The sequence below is a fragment of the Lissotriton helveticus genome, chromosome 2_1, assembly GCF_964261635.1.
Source record: "Lissotriton helveticus chromosome 2_1, aLisHel1.1, whole genome shotgun sequence".
NCBI lineage: Eukaryota > Metazoa > Chordata > Amphibia > Caudata > Salamandridae > Lissotriton > Lissotriton helveticus.
This window is the reverse complement of record NC_136059.1, coordinates 2,067,279,519-2,067,299,980: the sequence shown is the minus strand read 5'-3', so window position 1 is coordinate 2,067,299,980 and position 20,462 is coordinate 2,067,279,519. Positions and strand designations below refer to the sequence as shown.

The following is a 20,462-nucleotide window of genomic DNA, read 5'->3' as shown; positions in this document are numbered from 1 at the left end:
AAATTAAAGAAATCCAATTAAACCTCGTCCAGTACATCAATTCAGTAGAGTTTGTGATTCAGTAATAAAAAGGAAAGAATGACGGTAAGTACAATCTGTATTCGTACTGAAAATGTTTTGAGGACAGAAATAGTTGGAAAGAAATCTCTGCTGTACATCAGCATTCATCAAATGTGCCTTGGGTAGGAAACCGAATGTGTTTCTGGTTATCATTTTAGTTTGAAAAGAAGGACTTTAAACAGATTAATAAATAGGTAATTTTAAATCTCACTCACTCTGCTCTGTTATTTACAGACTTAAAAGTGAACATTTCTTGCTGAACAGTTTGACTCTCACGATCCTTCGCAACGAAGTCTCACCCAATTTCATTTTTATTTTCAATTTAATGAGCAACATAACATTACATTTTAGTTTTGTGAATGTGTTTAAATGTTCCAACATTAAATGTGTGTCCTCCGGTTAATGCTTTAGAAAGGGCCAAGCTCATAAGTCCGAGATCTGTTCAAGAGTCACAATCTGATGGTTCTTTTTCGCAGCATGAAAGTGTAAAGGGGAGAAAAGTCATTAGGGAAACAATCAATTAGCCAATAACACCCTTGGATACATATTAACTCATGGGCAACTACTTAAGGGTTAGTTAGATTTATTGCAAAGCCAAAAATAACTGGGCATAAAGACACCTAAATACAAGTGTGTAGAAATACAAAGGAAATAGCATCAAGCCAAATTTGCGCATCCAGTTTAAATGGTGGAGCATAAAAATACAATTAGTTCAAGAAGAATACAGAAAATCAAGAAGCATGAGTCCAAGTTTCCCTGCATTGAGGGTCCATGAGTGAAAAACATTTAATCTATCCCTACTCTAACACTAAGTTGATATCCCTAAATAAACATTTTCAGAAGGAAGGATAAAAGGTGTCAGCAAGTGGAGTTTTCTGAAGAAGTTTCTTCATGATCAGTGGTCATGTAGCATAAAACTACCAAAGACAGAGCTCATTCTAAGATACTCTCTCTCAACTCAAGAAAGAAGTGGTGCGCTGGTCCACAGGAAGCACTCCCATTCTGCAATGCGCATCATGCCATCTGCCCTGGCTACAGTCCTGAAGTATTTTTTCACGATGTAGACTGTGTATTTCCTTGTTACAATTTGACCTTGGTTATCAAACCTTCTCCTGTGTGAAGCACAGCGACCTTCCTTTATCGATTTAAGCCACACTATTGTTACTTCTTCTCTCCGAGCCTGGCAAAAGAAAAAAAAGATATTATTCTATCTATCAAGAGCTTTTCTTTCACCTGCACCACAAAATGTGAGAGAGAACAGATTCCACAGTACACATGAATTTTAAACTGTTCATTCTAAAGCAAGAGTTTTCATGAACCTGTATTTCAAGCCTACGAACCTGTATTTCAAGCCTACGAAATTCAGCTAACATAAGAAAGCATCAAATAAGCTTTACAAATGGTGTCATTAATATGCACATTTATTTACTTGTATTGTTTTCAGTTGAGCAACACGAATTCTCCGTGCTAATGGTTTCTGCTACTTACATTCATTTTCTACCTTGATTCCCCATGCTACTTGTCAATGGCCTAAATACATCACTTTTCCATGTTAATACATTTCATAATTGTAACACTTCACATTAATGCAACAAAGGATTATAATGCACCTGACAATTGTAGTAAGATTTACACTCTATCACTTTCAATAGGTCAATAGGGTTGTTAGCTCAAAAAGTTATTTATAGAGTTGTGCCTTATTAAAGTGTGCGTTTTTCAACTTTAAAGATAATAAAAAGAAAATGGCATATGTTCAGCATAACGGTACAGCACAATATTGAACCTATCTTTTTCCACGTTTTGAAGTATACCAAGAGGAATCCAGATACAACTGTCTCACTCTAAAAGCCTGATGCTATTTGTGACATAGATACCAAATCCGAAAATAAAACATAAGACACAGTGCTGGAGTTTTCCTATGTCCATGCTGATTGTGTACAGTAGCACCCTATAAATTAGAATATCACACATCATTTAGTAAATATATATCTTTTTAGGAATTTATGTTCCAATGTGTGATGAAGATGGATACTACAAACCGACGCAGTGTCATGGAAGTATGGGGCTCTGCTGGTGTGTTGACAGATATGGGAATGAACTGACAGGCTCAAGAACAAATGGAGCTGTGGACTGTGGTAAGTAGAGGCCTTCCGTTTAGGTATGTTTGTATTGATCAGTGTTCCTCTCCTAAACATGCCATATTGGTATTACACTGTCTTTTACATTCCTTTCAGCATTCTCCAACTTTTAACAAACTCAAAGAGTCAAACCCTAAGACTCAAACATTATGCAGTTATAGAGTGACCAGACATAGCCGGAAAGTGGAAGCCAAAGACCCTGCCTCTGCTTCATCATGCCTCCCCATACAAGGCAATTATACCATTTAGGGCCACCTCTCCATGGGTTGCTGCAGCTCTCCTGCTCCTGTCCTCTCCTTGCTTTTTTCTCACTTTTTGAAGGCCTTCTCCTTGCTCTTGCCTTGTTTTCATTGTTTTCTCCTTGCTTTTTCCTGTTTTTTTGAGTGCCTTTTCCTCGCTTTCCTTCATTTTTATTACTTTCTTTTTGTTTTTCCCCCATGTTTTGAGTGCCTTCTGCTTTCTTTTCCCTTATTTTCACTGCTTTCTCCTTGCTTTTTCCCCTTTTTTTGAGAGTGTTCTCCTTGCTTTCCCTTTGTTTTCATTGCTATCCCCTTGTTCGTGTTTATATTTTTAAGTACCTTCTCCTTGCTTTCCCTTGTTTTCATTGGTTTCTCCTTGTTTCTTCCCACATTGCTGATCCTGCCTGCTACCTTTTTCCCACCTAGGCCTGTCCAGCATGTCCAAATGCCGCCCCCCCCCTCAGAACCTACCTAATAGAGGCCACAACACAACCCCATTGAGCAGGCCACAGGCCCAGCTCTCCCCAAGCTGCTGCATCGCACTTGCTCTTGCTCCTGTCGTCTACTTACTTTTTCCCTGCTTTTTGAGTGCCTTCTCCTTCCTTTTCACTTGTTTTCACTGCTTTCTCCTTGCTTGTTCCCCTGTTTTTTGAGTGCCTTTTCCTTGGTTTTTACACATTTTCACTCCTTTCTCTTGCTTTTTCCTCCCGTTTTTAGTGCCTTCTCCCTGCTTTTTCTTCGTTTTCATTGCTTTCTTCATGTTTTTTCCCCTCTATTTTAAGTGTCTTCTCCTTGCTTTTCCTTCATTTCACATCTTTCTCCTTACTTCTTCCCCTGTTTTTTGAGTGCCTTCTGCTATTTTCCCTTCGTTTTCATTACTTTTTTCTTGTTTTCCCCTGTTTTTTGAGTGCCTTCTCCTTGTTTTTCCCTTGCTTAAAAAAAAAGCAGTTAGCAGCTCTGAACCTTGAGACGCTCAAGGGTGGTTGTTGCGCTTTTAAAATCCTTGATTGATTGAATGATTGATTGAGTTCTTCCTTGAATGTATGTATGTGTTATTTGTGCAGTACAAACTTAGCATTAAGGCAGTGATGTGCTGCTCAGGGTGAAAGACAAAGGTGCAGTTTGCGACTGGAGGTGTAGATAATTTCTGGGAGGCGACGTGGACCGTTCTTTCATTTGTTTCCTAAATTATAGCAGGTCCAAAGCAGTCAGTATGGATGAGGGCTTTCTACTACCTGCCTCTGTGGTCAGATTGGCACTTCTTTATTCTTAGTCTGACGGTGTCCTGGCTGACGGTATGCTGAGCTTGTCAGCCACTGCAAATGGTGAACTTGTCAGCTAGATAGGTAGGTTTCCAGCTATGATAGCCTTGTAGATGATGCAGCCTGTAGGAGTTATGCTTCAAGGCACTGATGACCCATGCTGTGGGAGGGATACATTCAAGAAACCTGTGCACTAATCAATGCTGGGCATGGCCACAATGTGAATGAGAGAGATATCCAGATTGCAAAGAAGTAATGGCAGAACCTATTCGGATGTAATATGCGTTATAGAATTCCAATAGAAGCCCAGGTTAGATGTGCAGGACATCTAACCTGGGCTTCTATTGGAATTCTCTAAAGCATATTAGCAAGCCCATTATTGCCGTTTTAGCGGCAGTTTCCTGCCGCTCAAAAGGCAATAATTTTAACGAGGTTCTTGCTAATATGCCCACAAGTTTTTAACAGTTTTCTAAAGGCTAACAAGAAGGTGGCAGCTTTCAATTTCGTACGGAGATTGTTTAATTGTAAAGCTGTGCACATAACAAAGATTCTGCCTCTCCAGGATGAGCTTTTAAAAGGCGGAACCACTAGGTTGTTGGCAGAGCTAGAACTGAGGTTGTTCTAAAGATGTACCTTTGTTCCTGCAAATATACAGAGCTGGATCCGTGAAGCGCTTTAAAGGCAATGAATAAAGCTTTGAAGGTAACACGTTGCTTTACAGTTAGCCAATCAAGCTTATTTATAGCATGGGATGCAGAGTGGAATTTAGGCACATTGAGGAGCATCCGGGCTGCTGAGTTTTGCAGAATTTGGAGTTTGCTCAGAGAATTCTTTTGGAGCTATTGATAGAGGTCGTTGCAATAGTCAAGTCTGGACAGAATAGAAGCAGTCACACCTGTCTTCAATAGATTAAAAGGATTGAATTGCAGAATCTTTTTTATAGTTTTGATACTATAAAAGGAGATAATCATATTGACCTGATTTCTAAAGCATGTATCATCCATTATCACGCTCACATTTATAACCTTCTTTGCAAGTATAGGGAGAGTTCTGAACTCTTGGGTCCACACAGATAGGGTCCAGAGGGAAACATTGTTGCCTAGTAAAATGACCTCCATCTTTGTTCCGAAAAACTCACGGAGCGGAGTTTTTACCTTGCTCGCGCTCAACAACTTTAAGCTGGCAAGTGTGAGTGGGTAAAACTCCTACGTGTGTAAACAACAGAAGGGGACGGAAAAAGGACAATATTTATAGGGGTCCAGTGTATCTGTCCTAAGAACATGTAACCAAAAAGTTGTACAAAGTTCCCCTGGAAATAATCTTGTAATAGAGTCTCTCTCTCTGAATTAACTAGTGAGGTCAAAAAACAGGGAACTAGGCAGGTCCCTTGTCGGAACTAAGAAACCTCACAAAACTAATAGGCTGGATGACATGTTTCATTCAGCCCTATGGTTGTCTTGTCTCATCATCGGCTTCCTGCTCCGACGTCAAGCTGGCGCTGCAATGCCTGACGGGTAACAACGAGTGTTACACTTTTGTGGAGATCTTTTGTTCCTTGCCGTGGTTTGAGAGCGTGTGAGGGACCTAGAGAAGTGAAGTAGTGAGCAAGGTGTGTTTAAAAAAGGTTGGTTAGTCCACTAGGTATCCTTTATTCGTGTGGTTAGCCACCTTATTAAAAAGTGAGATGAGGGGTATCGAGAACCAAGGTTACATTAGTATGGCCTCATTTCAACCCTCATATGTGGTCAACATGTTTCATGCCCTAAAGGCAATTCTTCAGGACCGGATAGTGCTCATAAACTAATCAGGGGCCCAGGACTGGGCTATGGTGTATACAGTATACAACCTGGTAGGTCTGTGACCAGAGCAGGCTGGTGGTCCTGCGACACCGTCAGACCTAAGGATGAAATGAAGGTATTAATCACAGTATGTTACACGCTAACTTGTTGCATGTCACAACCTTCCCAAGTTTTAACATAGCACCCGGGCATCAGTGATCATCTAAGTGCTCGGAGGTATAGAAGTGAACTCATGAGGAGAGAGAGACTTTAATTGCTTATTAAGTATATAACAACCAAAACGTTTTTGGATACTAACTCTGAGTAGAGGTCTGTTTCTTTGTAATACCAAGGACCTCTTAGGTTAGTCTAGCGTTTTCTGAGGGGCCAGTATACCCCTGAGTGGGATGGGGGAACTCAAGGATTAGGATAGAAGTAGGCTGACAGATAGCAGGTGTTGTGGCTTACCCTTGTAAACCCTGTGTAAGTCCACGCGGCTTGTTCTTGTGGGACCTGCGCTTAGCGGTGGTTACCTGCAAAGGTTACGAGTAAGGGGACAGGACTTTAGATAGGGGTCATGGAGATAAATTTATAGGGACGACCAGCAGCCCGTATGGAGTCTTGTCCCACCAGGCTGCACTGCTCGGTAAGGCATACCGCTCGCCCTGACTCGCGACGCCGCCCGCAGGTGCTGCGCAAACACGCCAGGGTCGTGGGGGGGACCAACGGTGCAAGTGTCCGTAAGTAACTAATCCCGTGGTGGTAGCGCAAGCCCCCCAGTCGCCAGCGTCGAAGAGTCAGGCGAGGGCAGTCTCCAATGACCGCAGGCTGGCGAACGAACGAGACCCATACGGCCTCGCTAGGAGGTCCGTCAGTAGTCAACACGGGAGTCCTGTTACAGACACAGCAGGCTTACCTGAATTGCACGAGGCCAGCGCCATTCTGAACCTACCCCCACACTCCGGCGTGTAACAACACGCAGAACAGCCGGTTGCGTACTGGAGACCCTTCCGCCATTAAATACAGAGCGTACGAGTCCCAGTAGGGGGGCGTGTCCCTGATGACGTTTGTGGCGGAGCGGCCAATCAGGTGCCTCTAGTGTTAGGGAAAAGGCGTTGTGAGCCATGTTGGAACGGGGTGTAAGATATATCATTACAAGGAACCGAGGAACCCACTTTCACGTACGTTGGGTTTCTAAGGATGCCAAGTACCGGTCCCTCCCTTCTAGAAGGTATTTATGGAAACCCCGAAAGTATAATCGTTCATGAATACAGGAGGGCCAAGGAACGTCTGAAGTTGACGCAGCCACTCTAGAACATCTGATTATTGTGCACACAGCTCGCGTGATTAATGGTGATATTATGCCCACAGTGCGTGCCATGTTTGAAGGGGGATCGGAGACTATAGTACTAGTGGGGGGAAAACGGTGACCTAGCCGAGTATGTAGGATATCTCGAAAGTGTACTGTACTAATCACAACCCCATCAGGACCAGGCAGAATGCTTGTGGAGCATCATGGTTGTTATCTGGCTAGCAGATTCCACGGGACTGAGTCATTGAGCCCACAGGTGTCTAATTTCAGATGGTGCACCCACCTCTGTTCAATTCTGTGTAGTGCTTGCTGACTAATGGAGGGGTGCCATTCTAAGACCACCCATTTCATGCTCTCGGCTGAGTGGCCAGCTTGTTTGCAGTGTTCATATAGCCGTGTGTGTGTCTTTGCACAGCGGATGTTACTATTATGTTCAATAATGCGCACTTTGACAGTGCGCCTCGTCATACCTATGTAGTTGAGACCGCAGGGGCAGGTGAGCATGTAAATACATCTGCTACTGTTGCAGTTAGTATGCTTGTTTAGGTGCCAAGTAAATGTATCTGATAGCATGATCTCTTTGCTTTGTGTGGACTGGGGACAGACGACGCAGTTGCCACATCGGAAATGACCGACAACTGGTGGTAAGTCCCAAAGTGTGTTCTGGGGGAGGGTGCTCGTCTTCTTTGGTCGAGTATGGATCAAAGTATCCTTCAAGTTGGCAGTTCTTTTAAAGGCAAAGCGTGGGCGTGGAATATCTAGTCCAGCTGAATTAATGATCCCCCAGTGGGAATTTACCGTTTTTTAATGAAAGTGGAATTTTTGGTGTAAGTCGTTACACATGTGATGACATCCTCTGTAGCCATTGTGTGTGTCTCCAAAAGGGCTTCTCTGTTATTGTTGAGTGCTCTTTTGACTGATTGTTTGAGGAGTCTCGTCGGGTAGCCCCTATCCTGGAGCTTATGTTGTAGGGTAGAAGCCTCTCGTTTGAAGTCGATCACTGACGTGCAGTTTCTGCGGATCCGGAGGAATTGCCCGAATGGCAAGTTCTCCCTCAATGCCCTGGTGTGATGGCTATGGTACAGGAGGAGGCTGTTTCTGTCGGTCTCCTTCCTGTAGAGAGTAGTGGTGATCTCTGTGGGGTCCAACCTGATGGTATTTTTATTATTTATTTATTTATGGGCTTGTAACGCGCCGGAATCATACCCGAAGGTGTATCTCCGCGCGGTGCTGTGGAGTGATACAGGTCCAAACTGGCGCTAATTCTGAAATAAAGTAGTTTTAAGACATTTCCTGAAGGCTTGATGGCTAGAGCACTGTCTGAGGGAAAAGGGAAGGTTGTTCCACAGATGAGGACCCATAACAGAAAGAGCGCGAACTCCCTGTCTGGTAAGGTCGAGGAACCCGGGCATCAGTGATCATCTAAGTGCTCGGAGGTATAGAAGTGAACTCATGAGGAGAGAGAGACTTTAATTGCTTATTAAGTATATAACAACCAAAACGTTTTTGGATACTAACTCTGAGTAGAGGTCTGTTTCTTTGTAATACCAAGGACCTCTTAGGTTAGTCTAGCCTTTTCTGAGGGGCCAGTATACCCCTGAGTGGGATGGGGGAACTCAAGGATTAGGATAGAAGTAGGCTGACAGATAGCAGGTGTTGTGGCTTACCCTTGTAAACCCTGTGTAAGTCCACGCGGCTTGTTCTTGTGGGACCTGCGCTTAGCGGTGGTTACCTGCAAAGGTTACGAGTAAGGGGACAGGACTTTAGATAGGGGTCGTGGAGATAAATTTATAGGGACGACCAGCAGCCCGTATGGAGTCTTGTCCCACCAGGCTGCACTGCTCGGTAAGGCATACCGCTCGCCCTGACTCGCGACGCCGTCCGCAGGTGCTGCGCAAACACGCCAGGGTCGTGGGGGGGACCAACGGTGCAAGTGTCCGTAAGTAACTGATCCCGTGGTGGCAGCGCAAGCCCCCCAGTCGCCAGCGTCGACTGGCGACTGGGGGCCTTGCCCATTGTGTCCGGAATAGACTCCTTACTGGAACCACTGTCTCAATTTTGTGACGTATTTCTACAACCTATAGTTAAGAAAATTCCATCTTTTCTTCAGGACACCAGAGACGTCCTGCGCTTGATTGATGATATGGATGGTAGGGAAAATGTCGACCTTATATTGACATTGGATGTGGAAGCCCTATATACAAACATCCCCCAGCAAGCAACTTTAGAGGCAGTAGAGTCTGCGTTAAGGTCGGAGGAATGGACATCACCCACCCCCATCTCATTCATCATGGCTCTAGCAAGTATAGCTCTGACGGAGAATTTTTTCAGATACGAGTCACAGCTGTACCATCAGATCCGTGGCACGTCTATGGGTTCAACTTTTGCGCCAAGCTTGGCATGTATATACATGGCCACCTTTGAGGAGCACTTCATCTACTCCGCTGATACCAATCCGTTCCTTGAACACTTGACCCTATGGCGTCGCTACATCGACGATATTTTGATCTTCTGGAAGGGGGACCGGGCCAGTTGCGAAGCCTTCTGCACATGGATTAACCTCCAGAACCAATTTCTTAAATTCACGGGCACCATTTCCGAACAATCACTCACCTTCCTCGACCTCGATTTTCTCTAATAGAGCATCAGATAATCGTTTCGCTGTTTGCACAATTAAAAAGAGTAAATCTTTAGTGCATTTCCAGGATACCTGGACCCAGTCGACCTTAAATTGTTTGTCTTCTAAGAAGAGTCTGGGTATAATGTTAACGATTAGGCCCAGTGGGGCAATGTTACTTCTCAGGTATTCAGTCATCATTGTCCCATGTATCGTAATCCTTATCAGTTCTTTCTTCATCTCGGTCAGTATGACCCAATCATCATTGGTAGCGCCAGAGGCAGAGGCAGCCGAGATGGTGAGTAAGCTGGGTGCTGCCCTAAGGGCTTCGGCAATGGCGTCCTCATCAAAGCTGAGACCCGGTACATCTTCCATATTTTCGCGGAGTGTGGCCAGGTTTTGGTGTGTTTGAAGTGGTTAGTTACACCACAATTGTGGAGTTCTGGGAACAAAACCCAGTGAGTGTAGGTCCAGAGAAGTGAAGTAGTGTCACTCTTGGTAGCCTAAGTGTCCCGTGGGGGCAGCCCACGCTATATATGTAAACAACAGAAGGGGACGGAAAAAGGACAATATTTATAGGGGTCCAGTGTACCTGTCCTAAGAACATGTAACCAAAAAGTTGTACAAAGTTCCCCTGGAAATAATCTTGTAATAGAGTCTCTCTCTCTGAATTAACTAGTGAGGTCAAAAAACAGGGAACTAGGAAGGTCCCTTGTCGGAACTAAGAAACCTCACACAACCAATAGGCTGGATGACATGTTTCATTCAGCCCTATGGTTGTCTTGTCTCATCATCGGCTTCCTGCTCCAACGTGAAGCTGGCGCTGCAATGCCTGACGGGTAACAACGAGTGTTACACTTTTGTGGAGATCTTTTGTTCCTTGCCGTGGTTTGAGAGCGTGTGAGGGACTTAGAGAAATGAAGTAGTGAGCAAGGTGTGATTTAAAAAAGGTTGGTTAGTCCACTAGGTATCCTTTATTCGTGTGGTTAGCCACCTTATTTAAAAGTGAGATGAGGGGTATCGAGAACCAAGGTTACATTAGTATGGCCTCATTTCAACCCTCATATGTGGTCAACATGTTTCATGCCCTAAAGGCAATTCTTCAGGACCGGATAGTGCTCATAAACTAATCAGGGGCCCAGGACTGGGCTATGGTGTATACAGTATACAACCTGGTAGGTCTGTGACCAGAGCAGGCTGGTGGTCCTGCGACACCGTCAGACCTAAGGATGAAATGAAGGTATTAATCACAGTATGTTACACGCTAACTTGTTGCATGTCACAACCTTCCCAAGTTTAAACATAGCACCCGGGCATCAGTGATCATCTAAGTGCTCGGAGGTATAGAAGTGAACTTGTGAGGAGAGAGAGACTTTAATTGCTTATTAAGTATATAACAACCAAAACGTTTTTGGATACTAACTCTGAGTAGAGGTCTGTTTCTTTGTAATACCAAGGACCTCTTAGGTTAGTCTAGCGTTTTCTGAGGGGCCAGTATCCCCCTGAGTGGGATGGGGGAACTCAAGGATTAGGATAGAAGTAGGCTGACAGATAGCAGGTGTTGTGGCTTACCCTTGTAAACCCTGTGTAAGTCCACGCGGCTTGTTCTTGTGGGACCTGCGCTTAGCGGTGGTTACCTGCAAAGGTTACGAGTAAGGGGACAGGACTTTAGATAGGGGTCATGGAGATAAATTTATAGGGATGACCAGCAGCCCATATGGAGTCTTGTCCCACCAGGCTGCACTGCTCGGTAAGGCATACCGCGCGCCCTGACTCGCGACGCCGCCCGCAGGTGCTGCGCGAACACGCCAGGGTCGTGGGGGGGACCAACGGTGCAAGTGTCCGTAAGTAACTGATCCCGTGGTGGTAGCGCAAGTCCCCCAGTCGCCAGCGTCGAAGAGTCAGGCGAGGGCAGTCTCCAATGACCGCAGGCTGGCGAACGAACGAGACCCATACGGCCTCGCTAGGAGGTCCGTCAGTAGTCAACACGGGAGTCCTGTTACAGACACAGCAGGCTTACCTGAATTGCACGAGGCCAGCGCCATTCTGAACCTACCCCCACACTCCGGCATGTAACAACACGCAGAACAGCCGGTTGCGTACTGGAGACCCTTCCGCCATTAAATACAGAGCGTACGAGTCCCAGTAGGGGGGCGTGTCCCTGATGACGTTTGTGGCGCAGCGGCCAATCAGGTGCCTCTAGTGTTAGGGAATAGGCGTTGTGAGCCATGTTGGAACGGGGTGTAAGATATCTCATTACAAGGAACCGAGGAACCCACTTTCACGTACGTTGGGTTTCTAAGGACGCCAAGTACCGGTCCCTCCCTTCTAGAAGGTATTTATGGAAACCCCGAAAGTATAATCGTTCCTGAATACAGGAGGGCCAAGGACCGTCTGAAGTTGACGCAGCCACTCTAGAACATCTGATTATTGTGCACACAGCTCGCGTGATTAATGGTGATATTATGCCCACAGTGCGTGCCATGTTTGAAGGGGGATCGGAGACTATAGTACTAGTGGAGGGAAAACGGTGACCTAGCCGAGTATGTAGGATATCTCGAAAGTGTACTATACTAATCACAACCCCATCAGGACCAGGCAGAATGCTTGTGGAGCATCATGGTTGTTATCTGGCTAGCAGATTCCAAGGGACTGAGTCATTGAGCCCACATGTGTCTAATTGCAGACGGTGCACCCACCTCTGTTCAATTCTGTGTAGTGCTTGCTGACTAATGGAGGGGTGCCATTCTAAGACCACCCATTTCATGCTCTCGGCTGAGTGGCCAGCTTGTTTGCAGTGTTCATATAGCCGTGTGTGTGTCTTTGCACAGCGGATGTTACTATTATGTTCAATAATGCGCACTTTGACAGTGCGCCTCATCATACCTATGTAGTTGAGACCGCAGGGGCATGTGAGCAAGTAAATACATCTGCTACTGTTGCAGTTAGTATGCTTGTTTAGGTGCCAAGTAAATGTATCTGATAGCATGATCTCTTTGCTTTGTGTGGACTGGGGACAGACGACGCAGTTGCCACATCGGAAATGACCGACAACTGGTGGTAAGTCCCAAAGTGTGTTCTGGGGGAGGGTGCTCGTCTTCTTTGGTCGAGTATGGATCAAAGTATCCTTCAAGTTGGCAGTTCTTTTAAAGGCAAAGCGTGGGCGTGGAATAACTAGTCCAGCTGAATTAATGATCCCCCAGTGGGAATTTACCGTTTTTTTAATGAAAGTGGAATTTTTGGTGTAAGTCATTACACATGTGATGACATCCTCTGTAGCCTTTGTGTGTGTCTCCAAAAGGGCTTCTCTGTTATTGTTGAGTGCTCTTTTGACTGATTGTTTGAGGAGTCTCGTCGGGTAGCCCCTATCCTGGAGCTTATGTTGTAGGGTAGAAGCCTCTTGTTTGTAGTCGATCACTGACGTGCAGTTTCTGCGGATCCGCAGGAATTGCCCGAATGGCAAGTTCTCCCTCAATGCCCTGGTGTGATGGCTATGGTACAGGAGGAGGCTGTTTCTGTCGGTCTCCTTCCTGTAGAGAGTAGTGGTGATCTCTGTGGGGTCCAACCTGATGGTAAGGTCGAGGAAGGGGAGTGATTGTTCGGAAATGGTGCCCGTGAATTTAAGAAATTGGTTCTGGAGGTTAATCCATGTGCAGAAGGCTTCGCAACTGGCCCGGTCCCCCTTCCAGAAGATCAAAATATCGTCGATGTAGCGACGCCATAGGGTCAAGTGTTCAAGGAACGGATTGGTATCAGCGGAGTAGATGAAGTGCTCCTCAAAGGTGGCCATGTATATACATGCCAAGCTTGGCGCAAAAGTTGAACCCATAGACGTGCCACGGATCTGATGGTACAGCTGTGACTCGGATCTTAAAAAATTCTCCGTCAGAGCTATACTTGCTAGAGCCATGATGAATGAGATGGGGGTGGGTGATGTCCATTCCTCCGACCTCAACGCAGACTCTACTGCCTCTAAAGTTACTTGCTGGGGGATGTTTGTATATAGGGCTTCCACATCCAATGTCAATATAAGGTCGACATTTTCTCTACCATCCATATCATCAATCAAGCGCAGGACATCTCTGGTGTCCTGAAGAAAAGATGGAATTTTCTTAACTATAGGTTGTAGAAATACGTCACAAAATTGAGACAGTGGTTCCAGTAAGGAGTCTATTCCGGACACAATGGGCCTGCCTGGCACCGGGGTGACCCCCTTGTGAATTTTTGGTAGTGTGTAGAAATAGGGCGTTACCGGTTCGGTGGTAATGAGGAATTCTGCTTCCTTCTTGGTTAGCCATTCATTTGTTTCACCCTCAATCACGAGACTCATGATGGTAGTTGTCAGACGTTTGGTGGGGTCTATGGTGAGGGGTCTGTAATGGGTACTGTTAGACAGTTGTCGTCTACATTCCCGGTCATATTCATCATAGTCTTGGATGACCGTGGCTCCCCCTTTGTCCGCCTGTTTAATGACGATGGTGTTGTCATTGCCTAAAGCATGGGAGGCTTGTCTCTCTGCCTTGGTCAGATTATTGAATTGGTTGATATGCGGTTTCTTAGTAAGGCTGGTTAGAACCGCTCTTTCAAATGCCAGAATCTCCGGGGGGACCATCCCATCCGTAGGGGTGAAAGTGGAGGGTTTCCGTAGTCCTGTATCTGGATTTTCTGGTTCAGATTTGTCATCAAAGAAAGCTCGCAGGCGTATCTTTCTGAAGAGTTGTTTAATTTCAATCATTTCTTGAAAATTGTCTGGAGTAGGAGTAGGGACGAAACCAAGTCCCTTTTCTAAAGTTCTATTTTCAGTGGGGGTCAAGACTCTTTTTGAGAGGTTCACCGTCAAACTCTTCTCCCCCTGGTTGCACTCCTGGTTTCTACCGTGGTCTGTGGTGTTGGCTGGTCTTGCCACTGGACCCCTTTTGTCCGCCTCGCTTTCGCCCTCTTCCTCTGCCCCAACCTCTGCCTTGAAAAGGTGGCGGGTTCGAAGGGAAAAATTGTGGCGGACCCTGTTGGTAGAAGGGGTACTGCCACGGGGGTGCCATGTGTGGGGGCCCTTGGAACACAGGTCCTTGGTGGTAACCTGGTTGCCAGTTGGGGCGTTGAGGGGCCCGGTTGTTCTTTGGGTTATATCCTCCACTGGAATCACTGCTAGTGGAGCCTCGTCTACTATTATTGTCCGAGTTGTCATCCGAGGAGTAGCTTGTCTTTTTACTCTTGAAGCCATCCTTCAAGTATGGGTATACTTTCTCCTTCTCAAACTTTGAGATATCTTTCTGCAGTTTGGCTGTTTTTTGATTCAGGAGATATTCATGGTGATCAGCCATTTCTTGATTGATATCAGATAATTTTGTGGTGAAGTTGGCCTTGTTGTTCTTGTTGACCGCACTCCTCATCGTGGCTTCTATGGCTGTGATTTTCTCTAATAGAGCATCAGATAATCGTTTCGCTGTTTGCACAATTATTAAAGGGTAAATCTTTAGTGCATTTCCAGGATACCTGGACCCAGTCGACCTTAAATTGTTTGTCTTCTAAGAAGAGTCTGGGTATAATGTTAACGATTAGGCCCTGTGGGGCAATGTTACTTCTCAGGTATTCAATCATCATTGTCCCATGTATCGTAATCCTTATCAGTTCTTTCTTCATCTCGGTCAGTATGACCCAATCATCATTGGTAGCGCCAGAGGCAGAGGCAGCCGAGATGGTGAGTAAGCTGGGTGCTGCCCTAAGGGCTTCGGCAATGGCGTCCTCATCAAAGCTGAGACCCGGTACATCTTCCATATTTTCGCGGAGTGTGGCCAGGTTTTGGTGTGTTTGAAGTGGTTAGTTACACCACAATTGTGGAGTTCTGGGAACAAAACCCAGTGAGTGTAGGTCCAGAGAAGTGAAGTAGTGTCACTCTTGGTAGCCTAAGTGTCCCGTGGGGGCAGCCCACGCTATATATGTAAACAAGAGAAGGGGACGGAAAAAGGACAATATTTATAGGGGTCCAGTGTACCTGTCCTAAGAACATGTAACCAAAAAGTTGTACAAAGTTCCCCTGGAAATAATCTTGTAATAGAGTCTCTCTCTCTGAATTAACTAGTGAGGTCAAAAAACAGGTAACTAGGCAGGTCCCTTGTCGGAACTAAGAAACCTCACAAGGAGACACCAATGGACCTTAAATCCTCAATACCAGTTCTTACTGAATTTTCAGAAATTTCTATGGAAACGTCCCTTCAGGAACTGCTTAAATGCAAATCTGGATCGCCCAGCGATCCCTGGCCAGCGAAACAATTCAAAGCCTTAGCAGCTTTACTTAATCCCCATCTTAACCAGATATGGAATGCCTCTTTTAGCTCTGGTATTTATCCTGAAGCATGGAAACACGCATTTTTAGTTCCTATCCTAAAAAAAGCAAATGCTAATCCAGAGATTCCAGCTAATTATAGGCCTATTTCTCTCCTCCCTGCCCCAGCCAAGATATTGGAGAAATTAGCTCATCAGCAAATTGCCAGCTTTATAGATAATCAGGGCCTTCTTCATGATTCCCAACATGGTTTCCGCTCAGGCTACAGTACCGAGTCAGCCCTGATCGAAATGGCGGACTCAGTACGGTGGACACTTGACTGGGGCTCGAGGGCGGTGTTAGTGCTGTTCGATTTATCGGCGGCCTTTGACACGTCTCTCACCCAATTCTGCTAAGTAGGCTATGCTCTATTGTAATCCAGGGAACGGTGCTTAATTGGATAGGCTCCTTCCTAGCGGATCGGAAACAACAGGTTCACACCCCTCCTTATACTTCTTCAGTCAGGCCACTCAAATGGGGGATCCCACAGGGCTCCTCGTTAAGTCCCCTTTTGTTTAATATTTACTTTACCCCTTTAGCTGAAATGACTTCACACTCAGGCATTAAAACAACATCATACGCCGACGACATTCAGCTGCTTTTTACTTTTGATGAGCCATCTTCAACTACTTTAGACCCGCTTAAGAAGTGTCTTAGAAGCATCGCAAAACGGATGGACCGGAACTTCCTCAGACTCAACGCGGGTAAAACGGAGATTCTATTTTTTAATAAACCATCCCCATTAGAATCTAATATATGGTGGCCGGAAGATCTGAGTCAGGCTCCCACCCCGAAGAATTCTGTTAGAAACCTAGCGGTCCGATGGGACCACCACTTAACCTTCGGGACCCAGGTCCAAACAGTATCAGCAGCATGCTTTTCTAAAATTAAAATCATAAAAAAACGTATTAACTATCTACCCAGCTCCAATCGGAAAACCATAGTCCATACACTTATAATATCGCATTTGGACTATGCTAATGGTCTTTACCTAGGTTTGACAGCAGGTCTGTGTCACAGATTGCAGACAGTGCAAAATGCAGCTGCTCGTCTGATTGGTGGTATCCCCGTAGGCAACATATCTCCTCTTACCTGCGGAAATTGCCCTGGCTCCCGGTCCGCAAGCGTATAGACTTTAAAGCAATGACTCTGACCTATCGGTCAACAAAAGGCAAAGGTCCAACCTACTTGAGTTCTACTCTCCGTCCATACACCAACTCGAGAGTTCTCCGTTCTAACACTAAACTGTTACTCGCGACCCCAAGATTTAAAAAAGTCCGATCGGGTGGCAAAACTTTTAAGGTATGCGCCACCCAACGCTGGAACAAGCTCCCGCTGCACCTTCGAAGAGCAACTCAGAACTTGAATTCCGCAGATCGCTAAAAACGCACTTGTTATGCCTATAAACTTCTGTCTGGGAACTTCCGTTTTTTTGAGCATTCAGCACCGGGACACCCCGTTGGGGTAGCTGTGCGCTTTATAAAATACACAAATAAATGAATAGGATAATCTGCATACATTTGGGAGGGAGTTGAGCAACATTGCCCAATATTTGCACTGACCTACCATTGAAAAATCTACATGTCCCCTAATGACAGTTATAAACAAAACAACTGTTGTACAAGCCTGTCAGTGTGAAGATTATTTTTAAACCAGTCGATAAAGGAAAATATATTTTTGTTCTGGATAGTCAATGCAAATGTTCGTACCAAAATGTATGACACTAATACAAATGTATGTAATTTGGCTACAGGTTAATGGTTTCTGTAGAGATGCACCAGAAATAAATAAAAAATTGCACACCCTGCCTCCCACATCCGCTCCCCTTGGAGACACCATTTAGTCATTTATGAAGAACAAGTCATCAAGTCATGTAGTCTTAAGGGTCTTTAGGGAGCTTTTGTTTGAGGATGTTTAGGTCCATTTAGAATTCATATTATTACCAGTATGTTCAAGGCTTATACAACAAAGACAAAAGGTTGGACAAAAAAAAAAAGAGAGAAAGGAGCAGGTGGACAATAAGAAGGAAGTCAATGATTGGTGTGGTGCTCGGCCTGCGTTCAATTTTTCTAAAGGGATCTCGTAGGGACAAAGATTCCTTCATGCTGGCCATCAGCTATCATTGCTACTGGTTACTGCCTAAATCTTCAGGAATGGGCCAATTAACATTCAGCGTGTTTGTACTTCTTCCATGTGTCCAGGTGGTAATGGTTCTGGCAACGTATGGGAAATGTAGGAGTTAGAGTTATAACCTCCATACAATAGCCCACTGTTGCCCAGAGGAAGCAGTGCTCTTACCTTTCACTGGGTGGGTTCATCACAAGCAGATGTCTTTGTATCAGGCTCCAGGAATGAGCACAGAATTCCCTCTAGATATCTTCAACTTCAGCCATGTGCAAGCTCAACGTGAAAGCAGGAAGAGGAGTTGCATTGCTTCCCCTCCATCAACGTCATTAGGGAGTTGGACAGGGAGTATTTTGGTATCTGACACCACCATTTACAATGCTGTGTTATGACCAAGTTTACAGTTGCACTCATTTTTAATCAGTGTTAAATCTCATTTGTGAACAACTGTGTGCACTTTATCGCAATATGTCTGTTGTTTTTTTCAGGTATGGACCTAGACATTTCGGGAGATTTTGCTAGTGGGGATTTTCATGACTGGTCAGAAGATCAAGAAAATGAAGATGAAATGATGAATGATGAAGAGGAAATAGAAGAGGATGACGATGAAGAAGAAGGAGATGATGATGCTGAGGATGATGATGAAGGATATATTTGATATTTTCTAAGTGCAATTAATTATACCTTTCTAATGTGTGCAAGGTAACATCGTATAGAACTACTTTGCTCCCTACACTACCGAGATCAAAGAGACAATGTGTATATTTTGTATAATGATATCGGATATAACAGATGAAGTCCCAGACTTTCCTTGTTTAAATAAAAATCATGTTTGTGCTTTTAAGCTTTTATATGCCTTTTGAGAAGAGTATGAATTGGGAGGCTAGCGTGAAGAAAGATCTGTTATGTGCTACTATTAAGTGCAAAACCTGCATAAGGGAAACCTTCATTAAAATAACCAGGTGGATCACTGGTATTGTTTGGAAATTGTTGTGCCCCCTTCATAGTGAGTGCTTTGTAAAGAAATAGAGATGCAATATGCCCTAGGTCTGATGAGGCATTTTCCCAATGCATGACCTCTCTTACAGAGGGTACTGTAAAAAGAGAATTAGTATCTCATCAGACTGTAGTTATCAGGGACGGTATGCAGCTGACACAGGCGCTGATGAAAAAGAAAGAGACAGAAATACAAGATCGCCATGTCTTTTTGTATTTCCAATTATTTTATTGCACTTCCAAAATGGCACCTGCACTTCAGGATGTGTTTAGAATGAAGTTAAAAAGAGATCAAAAACTCGGTAACTAGGTCTGCTAACAGAAATTTATGTTGTCCTGTTATATGATTTTTGTTAGTTAGAGTTTAAATTTGTTTCAGTTTTATTGGCAAATCAAGCAGCATGAATTTATCAATAGTATCAATTTACTAATTATTTAAACTAGAAACAATGCAATGGCAATTAGGCATTCAAATCAGCAATGCGCACCTTAAAAAAACAGATTTGTTATGCTTTTCCTTATTTTATTAATGATTTTATAGTATATGTTATGAAACAACGTATCATGAGATATTTTGTCTTATAAAATTGTGGAGGTTTTAGCATGTAACCTGACATAGCATATTGGCAATTGCTAAGTATACACGGTTATCAGATTAATGCTGTTATGGGTACTATTGCTGAAACTGAAAGGTTTATATCCATTTTTCTACATATGCAAATTCCATGTGTGAAATACCATTAGTGAGATATAGCAAAGCAGTCGTCATTCCATAATGAAGGATAAATGAATTATTACACTTATACTTACATGTGACCTGTTTGTGGACCATGAGACTAGATCTTGTTGGTGCACAATGTACCCAATTACAATTGACACCCACACTACAAACACGATAATCCCTGTGCAACAGTTTATGAGCGGATGTCCGACTTCACTAATTGGCCGTTAGATTTTCTGATCCTCACATGCAGGCCATTGGCAGGAACTCAGCTATATTTTCCTTTGATTTTAATCTGCATTAAATACTAAGATTATTATTTGTTTTATGTAATATTAACAAATATTACAGTTTTTTTTACTGTTTATGTATAGTTTACGAAATAAAGACTCTTGTATCCAAAAATCCTTTGTATTGACTTCAATATTTAAAGGGAAATTATGTAGGTATTGTTTCTGTTTATAATACCAGGCGTCAATTTTCTCTTAAGTTTTCTACTCAGTGACAAATACCATCTTGAGCTATTTTATTTTCATTGCTTTTGTATAACGTGAATACTACTCACCAAACTTGGATAAGACTCTGCATTTGCATGCATTTTATTTGTTTTAAATTCAAAGGCAATTAAATGAGTCATTTGAAGACGAGATTTCGTTTCATTTAAATCTGAAATGTTGATGAATTGATGCGTTTTAAAAATGTGTTAACCTTATTCTATTGTGCTCTGATGCTATTTGTATCTGGAAAACAATAGCCTCTGGCTATTTATTTAAGTTGCAATTACCAGAGCTAATGCGAGGACTATCATACATAGGAGAACGAAGAACTATCACAGCGTATTTATTTCAGCTGTTCTTTGTGAATCTATGGGTTTATATGTACTACAAATCGTG

The 20,462-nt window shown here is 44.0% G+C and overlaps 1 protein-coding gene across 1 annotated transcript in view; it reads left to right on the top strand.

Moving 5' to 3' along the window:
* The window catches only part of SPOCK3 (SPARC (osteonectin), cwcv and kazal like domains proteoglycan 3), a 1,126,347-nt gene extending 1,106,373 nt beyond the window's left edge, over positions 1 to 19,974 (top strand). Inside the window, exons 9-10 of the mRNA XM_078677026.1 lie at positions 2,058 to 2,195; positions 18,341 to 19,974. Coding sequence (XP_078533152.1) covers positions 2,058 to 2,195; positions 18,341 to 18,510 — 308 coding nt within the window. The 3' untranslated portion in view covers positions 18,511 to 19,974. The remainder of the gene's footprint in view (positions 1 to 2,057; positions 2,196 to 18,340) is intronic.
* Positions 19,975 to 20,462: the final 488 nt, after the last annotated feature.